At 33.9% G+C, this 8,659-nt stretch overlaps 1 protein-coding gene across 20 annotated transcripts; it reads right to left on the bottom strand.

Annotated features, from left to right (window-relative positions):
* Nucleotides 1–3,006: 3,006 nt before the first annotated feature.
* Nucleotides 3,007–8,260, bottom strand: LOC112720572 (uncharacterized). 20 transcript variants are annotated; one of them, XM_072206620.1, is made up of 9 exons: nt 8,118–8,260; nt 7,964–8,027; nt 7,803–7,879; nt 6,806–6,961; nt 6,304–6,363; nt 4,759–5,273; nt 4,492–4,616; nt 4,230–4,310; nt 3,007–3,382 (listed from the first exon to the last, which is right to left on the bottom strand). In XM_072206620.1, coding segments are annotated over exons 6-9 (306 nt in total). In that variant the 5' UTR covers nt 4,761–5,273; nt 6,304–6,363; nt 6,806–6,961; nt 7,803–7,879; nt 7,964–8,027; nt 8,118–8,260; the 3' UTR covers nt 3,007–3,284. The 20 variants fall into 20 exon arrangements, 15 of the variants coding, with proteins under 15 accessions (XP_072062721.1, XP_072062716.1, XP_072062726.1 ...); XM_072206615.1 differs by having other exon boundaries at nt 6,806–6,922; XM_072206625.1 differs by having other exon boundaries at nt 4,759–4,874; nt 5,170–5,273; nt 6,806–6,922; nt 7,803–8,260.
* Between the last annotated feature and the right edge of the window lie 399 nt (nt 8,261–8,659).

Raw genomic sequence — 8,659 nt, 5'->3', positions numbered from 1 at the left:
TGTGAATTGAGCATATCAGGTCTTGAATCAACTCCTCCATAACAGTTGTCCCTTTCATATCTTTACCAGCAGTTCTTGGTAGTATGACCAACCTTATCACGGACTTGACACAGGTCTCTCACCATTTATCATTCTTCTATTGTTCATATCACCATTTTGCATAAATCTTGAATTTTCATTGTAGCCTCTTTGTGTAAATCTTGAATTGTCATTGTATTGAGCAGCAAATCTTGAGCTATTCTGAAAATTGTTGTTTTGAAAATTGCTGTTCTGGAGATGATTACTATTCATACCCTGGGTCGAGATGTCCGACCCGGGATGATCGACGACAAGCCGACCGACCTCTTCAGGTCAGGACTATCCGACCTCTTCTCCCAGAGCTCGGCCAAATCACCAGAAAAGCCCAAAAAAGGGGCCCAAACAGAGGAACACGACCCAAATTCAAGGGCAGCCCAAGCCTATAGAGAGATGGGCAGTTCCCTTGAAGATAAGATGACTTCACTCAAAGATAAGATAAGATAAGATAACTATCTTATCTCCAAGAAGGTCACTCCTCACCATTATAAATATACTGGAGCACTCAGGTATAACTCATACTCTGATTCTACTAAAAACCTGCTTAATAACCTTGCTAACTTAAGCATCGGAGTCCCTTGCAGGTACCACCACCCTCCGGTGATAAAGGATCAGCATCACTAACAAGTTCAACCAGTCGGACACAACAGCTCCGACCAGTACAGAAGATCTCGTCCGAGATCGACCTACAGTTTCAGGTAACCCTCGGAACAATTACCTTGAAAGTTGCTGTTCTGAAATTGTCTTGAATCGAACCTATTGTTGTCATTATATGAAAATCTGCCTCCTCTGCCTGATCTTCCACCCCGAAATCCTCCTCTGAATCCGCCTTTTATGTGAGAAAGATTAGCTTGAACAAACGATTATGGTTTCTTGAATTTTTCAAGCATGCTTTCGTGCATTAGAAGAAGTGCTTCAAGTTCACCAACTGTGATGCTTACTAGTCTTGCAACTACTGATGTAATTACAGATTCATAATCTTCTATTAAGCCATTTAGAATTACATTAACATGATTGCTTTCTCTCATTGGTTCTCTAACAGATGCCAATGCATCTATGGTGCTTTTCAATACAAGTACATATTCGTTTACCGAACTCCCGATCTTGATATTGCTTAGTATGTGCTTTAATTGAATAATCTTTGCTCTTATATGAGAGGTGAAATGATCATCTAGATGTTTCCGCACCTCATACACATAGACACAGCCAACTATTCTGGTGGTGAAAGGATTTGTCATTGAAGCCAAGAGCCACGATTTCAGCAGAGCATCCTCTCTCTTCCAAACTGAGAATTCTGGATTCACTTTACTATTTTCTTTGAATCTTACTTGTATCCCTTCTCCAGTTATGTGATGCAGCAAATTATGTCTTTTAATTGTAGATTCGGCTTGATCCTTCCATTGTAAAAAATTATTTTCATTGAGCTTCATTGAGATCGGAGAGGATGTGAAGCTTAGTTGCGGTGCATCTTGTTCTTTAGCCATGATAGCAGATTCAAGATCTGATACCATGAAAGGTACCAGGCCTGAGCAGAGAAGAAGAGAGGAAGAAAGAAAGAAGAGAGAAGAGTAGAGTTGAGTGAAATCTTGTATGATTGATTACTGCTTCATCAAGTTACTTTAGGTACACTATGTAGTCTTATTTATACAAGGACAATGCAGGGTAAATAACTAGCTAACTGATACAAGCTAACTGACTAACTGTCCAACTAACTAAAGTCCAGCCTGGCACTCATAACAGCAAGCTCTAACTGACTTTAACTGAATCTAACTGAAACTTTAACTGTCTGAGTTAATCATTACTCTGTCAATCTAGAATATAAAAGTTTGGAAAATTATATATGTGTATCTACGTCTCAACTAAAAAATTATCGGATACACGGTTTAAATTTTGAAACAATGTTATTTTAAAATGATACAATTAATTATTTTTAATTTTTTATTTTATTTAATAATATGTTAAAAGACGATTGGGAAAAATGGAGTAGTTGCTGAAGAGGAGCCTAAACTCATCAACAGTGACGAAGTCTGGAAAATAGGCAATGAGGACTATATATATATATATATATATATATATATATATATATATATATATACTTTTGTGGTTCATCGTTATATATTCTTTACTAAGGAGTATTGGACTCATTATCAATTAAACAAATCTTAATTTTTAATTTATTATATTTTATATTAATTACTAAAATTTAAAATTTAAGATATATATATATATATATATATATATATAGTATTTATGATTTAAGATTTAGAATTTAGGCTTTAAAGAGAGTTTAAGAAGTACTACACTCACTACAAAAAAAAAGGGTTAAAATGGCAGTTTTTTAAGGTAATTACGGCGGTTATAACCGCCATTATTACCGAAAATGGCGCCCCCAAGAAACGCCGGAATTCTGGGCGCCATTCTGGTTATTACGGCGGTTTTCTGAAAACCGCCACAATTTCTTGGGTTAAAACGGCGGTTTTTGAATAGGTTAAAACGGCGGTTCAAACCGCCGTTATTTCCAGGGTTAAAATGGCGGTTCTTTGATAGGTTAAAACGGCAGTTTGAACCGCCATTATTACCCTGACAGATTGACGTTTTGGTTGGTTAAAACGGCGGTTCAAACCGTCGTTATTTCCAGAGTTAAAATTGCGAGGTTAAAACGGCAGTTTGAACCGCCATTATTACCCTGACAGAGTGGCGTTTTGATTGGTTAAAATGGCATTTTTGAACCGCCATTTTTACCCTGACAGTAGCATTTTGATTGGTTAAAATGGCATTTTTAAACCGCCGTTTTACCCTGACATTTTTTATCGTTTAAGAAAATCATTTTTACCGTCATTTTTATCGCGTTAAATAAATGTGATTAAAATTTCACAATAGCAAAAAATCATAATCCATAAATGAAATATTATATAACTCATAAACAAAAGATTAATATAATATATAATTTTTTATTATTGAAAATCAAAAGTAATAACTCCTATGCAAAATCTTGTCTTACTAAACTTACCAAAATACAAGCATTGCAATAAACACTAATCAGTCAAATCTACCGTCTAGTTCCCAAAACTATGTTAATATCTAATAATGTATTTAAACGAAATATGAATATGTATTTAAACTCATTTGATAACACATAGTCACTGATTCTGGACACAGACACCAGATTTCTAGTCCTAGAATCCAAGATTTCACTGATTATAATTGATTTATCTGAAGCTTGCTGCATTTCGCGGATCCAAGAGCTGTGAGAGAACCCCGATAACCTTAAAGACGATGTTGAGTCTCTGCATGGAAGTCGTCTTGACTACAAAAACAAAAGAGGCGATTTTATTTTTATTAGAATTCAGTTCACAAAACAAGGTGATACAAGTTAGTAACTTGGTGTACAGTTGAAGAATAAGAATAAGAATGGGCAACAGAGTCCTCCACTGATTCATCTGCAAGAATAAGAATCTGTTCTCTAAGAGTTAGTAACTTAGTGTACAGTTGAAGAAAATCTTCATTTAGTGTGTTTAACTGTTTCTAGTCTAGGGATATTTAGTGTCAATCTTCATTTAGTGTACAGTTGAAGAAAATATATATATATATATATATATATATATATATATATATAATGATGTAAAAAAAGAAATCTATGCTTAAATCTCAGGATCTAATATAAAATATAAAAAATACTAATAAAAGAAACTATATGGTTATTCTTATATTGATTCCAGGTTCCCTTCTAGCAATGCATCTAGAATTTCAATGCATAGGAATGGAAATTAACAAAAGAGAAACTTGTAATATTTAGTAACATAGCATCTAGTTATGTTTGGTTTGAAGCTAAAAGTGAAAAGCAATTCAGATGAAATTTCTGTTATTCTAAATATATATGGCATTGCTTTCAGCCATTGTCTCAAAAACCCAATTGTAGTGTGGACCATGATTTCCTCTTTGAGAAAATAGTAATGAGTATAAACCTGGAATCAGAATGATTTTATCCTTTATATTCAAAACAATTCAAATACCTTACTGATATTGTATGAAGCTGCAGTGGTGATAATTAATATAATGTTAAGGCCATATCATAAGGACTACTACAACATATGTTTCTTGTACGGAAGCCTTTGTGTAAATGAACAAAACAAAAACAATATAAGAAAACTTACCCTTACAGCCAAAGCTTTTATGACCTCTTGCTGCTTTGGATTTAGCAGCTTCCTCCTTTGCTACAAACCAGCTTTTATTAACTGTTTCTTTGTCACAAATGCAGCATGTAGAACATTGAAACAAAAGTTACCTCAGCTCTCAGCCTCTGAACTTCTTCAATGAGCATCTTATCAGATTATATTTTATATCAATTATTTAGATTAAAGTTTATAATTTAGAATTTCTAATTAGAATTTAAGATTCAAAATTTTTAATTCATACATGATCCAAAAAGCATAGCCATATCCCAGGAGTCTTTATCATTGATATGCTGCATGTGAGCATGACCAAGATATGTCCATTTGCAAACTGTGGTGGACAAACTGCGAGTATCATCTCCAGTTGCCCTAAAAAGGTACCAGAAATAAATCAAGGCTAAGCAACACTTGACTCCAACACTTGACTACAGGGACAGGAACTCCAATATCAAATATTGTTTAACTACTTTAATATCAAATATTGTTAAACTATTCAGGGATAGGAACTCACATTCAGAGGGCATATCTTCAAGTCAAGAAATTCAACATCAATAATGAAGCAACCAATGAATGAAGTATCAACAGGCCAGACAAAGTCATCATATGTCCTAAGTATCCTTTCATGGACTGCAACATCAAAAGCAAAAAGAAATAAGAATCAAGCTGTGTTACAACTTCATTGTACAATCCTAAAACTGCTATTACAATCTACTATAATAAAATTTCTAAGAATTGTTTATCCTATATAATATTACTAAATGTTTTTAAGAATTGAATATGGTTTACTAACTCTAATTGCTTAGTTTGCATCTTATATACAGCAGCAATATATATTTATTGTTGCCTCTGTACTACTTGTGGCATTTAAATTTTAGAAAAGAGAAAGATAGTTAAAAGAAGAAGCAATTATGGCCTACATTACCTCACAGAGAAGGACAAAATAAAACCCAAAATTTAGTTATAACAGAACATTATCATTCAAGTTTAGATACCAAATTTTCAGATAGATTAGAGTTATCAAGATCCCTGCAAAAAGTAACATAAGATGATCAATTTTATGGAACAAGTGGTTAAGATTTCAGCGCAGAGGCAGATAACAAATAATATTAGAAATAATATCCTTACTAAGACTGCTAGTTAATCTTCTCATTATTTTTGTAGATAACTAGTGAAGTGAATGCCTACTAACCTCAACTTATTCCCTTTGAGTTTGATAAAAATTATTATTCATAAATAGTGTCGGCTAGTGAAATATCTAATTTAATTAGGAACTCATAGATACAGTAATGATTAATAGCAGTGAACAAATAAAATTGGTAACTTGATTATTAGGAAAAGCTAATACTAGTGGACACAAAAGGAAAAAAATTAACAAATTATAAATGTTAATCTCATGAAAAGCATATCATGATGAGAGCAACTAGCAATAAAAATTAACGAATCTCTCTACTTTCTAATTTCTTGCATTGTCGTGTTTATTTAGGATTATACAATATCTTCCACCATGTTCTAAAGGCCGAAAAATAATACTACTAATAAACAATAAAAAGAAAAAAAATAAGTGCCAAGTATTAGTGCACCAAATTTCCATTATATTATCCTTCACCTTTAGTTTTCTTTTTAGTTTTTTGACGGTAGTTTTGTCTAGGACTCTAATTCTCCTTTATATTATTAGGATAAAAACAAGTCTCTTAGTCTTAATAATGTTCATTTATTAATAAGTATTTTCTCTCTCTGTATTTGAATTATTGAAAAAATGACCTCAAAAATAATATCAAAGGACAACAATAACGATTTCTGAATTCCTTTACAAATATTCATTGTTTAATCATTTCAAGTCTTTCTTTCAGGAGAGCCAGAATGAGCAGTGACACACTCCACAGTCCTAAACCCTCTTCCTCTCTTAGTGAATGAGAACAGCAGCAGAAATAATGAAATAAAATAATGATATAAAAATTCAAGATGAACTCAACAACTTACAAGAAGAAAAACAACCACTACCAATATCTGTATTGCACCAATCTCAAGACATGTACCAACTATTGGAAAACCATACCTGAAAAATGAAAGTCCAACAGCAGCAATAGTGGGGGATACAACTACAGGATTGATCAATCTAAAAGAGATCATAAAATGAAGTTCATTATCAGCTACACAGAACAGAAAATCTAAGACACAAAAAAAGATTAGGAAGAGTGATTGAAGTTCTTAGGAAAGTAACAGGTCATAGCTCCATAATAGAACAGAGGCATTGAGGAATCAAATTAAGAAGAACAAAGGAACAAAATGCAGAGGTTGAACCAAAGAGTAAAAAAGTGATGAATTTCAAACCTGACAAGAACAAAGGAATTGATATTCTATTTTTCGGTGGATTAATAAGATCAATACCTGGATATTAGGATTGTTTTCCATAACAACTCAGTAATAGGAGAACAACAAAAAAAATTGACATGATCAAAACATTGCTGTAGGACGGTACAAAATACCATTAAGACATAAATTGACGATAACAAAATGCAGATGTTGAACCAAAGAGAAAAAAGTGATGAACTGCAAACCTGCAAACCTTGCTGTAAGTCTAGTGGAAGATCAGGAGGAAACAATTTCACAAGCTCATTGCTGGCAAAGTTTTGATAAGTGCATTTTCGGATAAGCGAGCGAAGGCATGCCAAGACCTATCATGACCAACTCACCATCAGAACATACTACACAAACTGCAACATAATCACTCATATTTCAACAACTTATGACAAAATTGAGTAGCAAAACATATCAACTTCAGAAGAAAAAACACACACAATTTGAATAACACCTTTACACTACTTGAATTGCTTCCTTTTGCTTGAGAAATAAAGAGAACCAAATAGAAGTAAGCAAAACAGAGCAAACATAGTTCAGTTATTGCCTCATAAACTAGTTTCCAATCTGCAAAACAAAATGGTTCCAAGTACCTAAGAAGCAAGTCCAAAATCAAAAAAATAGCTCAACCAGTGTCCAATACACACATCAAAATAACAAAAAAGTGGTGAATTTTTTCTCAAAGAAAAAATCTTCTTTTACATATAAACCACAACCATCCATAATCAATTTCATTCTAACTAATCTGTTTTGAGCTGAGTCAACTAATTTTCTACATTCAAGGTGATTGGACCGCAACACTCTTTGAAACCTCTTCACTTTCTTTCGGTCCCATTCGAAACAAAAACCACTGGAAGTTTATTCAATAAAGCATATATAGCATATATAGCATGGTTTATTCAAGGGTTCAGTTAATGCAAAAAACATTGAACAGAGCAAGGGCAGCAGAGCTAAATAACTACAGAGATTACTCATTTATAGCTTTGCTTAAAAGAACCAAAGAGGCAAATAGAGAAATTGAGATTGGAGCAGTTTTTTCTGAGATCTAAGATCTGAGATCGGAGATCAGAGAAACACCTTAATAGAAGTAAGCAATAGAAGATCTGAGTTCAGAGAGAGAGAGAGAGAGAGAGAGAGAGAGAGAGAGAGAGAGAGAGAGAGAGAGAGAGAGGAGGGGGTAAAGTTACGAAAGAAGACCTGAGATCGTCGTCAATCACCCCCGCACCAACGTTAATCCAATGCTTCAACGGAAGACCCAAAAATCCCTAATAAAGCTGCAGAGAAACAAAAACTCCCAAAAATCAGCACCAAAAGCAATTTTGAAACCCTAACCCAAACAAAAACAAAGAAATCGGTGCCTTCTGGAATCGAAATGCTGAGGTCAGTAGCCACTAGAGCCTTGCCTCTTGCCGGAATCTTCGTCTCCATAGCACAAAAGAAAAAACAAAATAAAACAGCATTTCAGTTTCAGTTTCAGTTTCGGTTTCAGTTTAACTTGAGAGGGAGAGGTACCTGGAGAGATCGTAACTGCCGGAGAGAAGAAAAGCCCTAGAAGGAAGAACGGCGTGGTCAGAGAGCTTCTTAACACGGAAGAGATGAGAGCGTCGTATCAATCGTATGTTCAGAGAGGAGAAGCCCTAGCTAAAAGGAAGAACGGCGTTGAATGAGCCTAGGGATTACAATTTCTTTCTTTTTATATGCGTGTGAAAACGGCGGTTCAAAACCGCCATAATCACCAGAACCGCCAAAATATATAAAACCAATTATGGCAGTAGTAAAAATTGCCATAATGTTTCGATATTATGGCGTTTCTTTAAAACCGCCTTAATATAAATGCCATTTTAACCGTTTTTTTTTTTAGTGACTTCTTACTTTATTCAAAATAAATTAGCATTCGTCATTGTTTTTATTCTTGAGATAAGGTGTTTTTATTTTTCTGAAATGAAACATATGCATTCTAGAATTTTAAGGGTTTGAGGGAGAGAAAAAGAAAAATTAGAGATGGTGAGACTTTTATGCGAACGTAGAGAGTCTTGATCTTGTTGATATTGATT

Source organism: Arachis hypogaea, chromosome 11 (assembly GCF_003086295.3).
Source record: "Arachis hypogaea cultivar Tifrunner chromosome 11, arahy.Tifrunner.gnm2.J5K5, whole genome shotgun sequence".
Taxonomy (NCBI): Eukaryota; Viridiplantae; Streptophyta; class Magnoliopsida; order Fabales; family Fabaceae; genus Arachis; species Arachis hypogaea.
Note: the sequence above shows the minus strand (reverse complement) of the source record. Positions and strands in the feature narration are given on the sequence as shown.

Coding starts and splice junctions, on each gene's coding strand:
- LOC112720572 (XM_072206619.1), bottom strand. Junction 4,311..4,491: donor GGCTATGCTTTTTGGATCAT/GTATGAATTAAA, acceptor ACAAAGAAACAG/TTAATAAAAGCTGGTTTGTA. Junction 3,383..4,229: donor TAAAAGCTTTGGCTGTAAGG/GTAAGTTTTCTT, acceptor TTGTTTTTGTAG/TCAAGACGACTTCCATGCAG.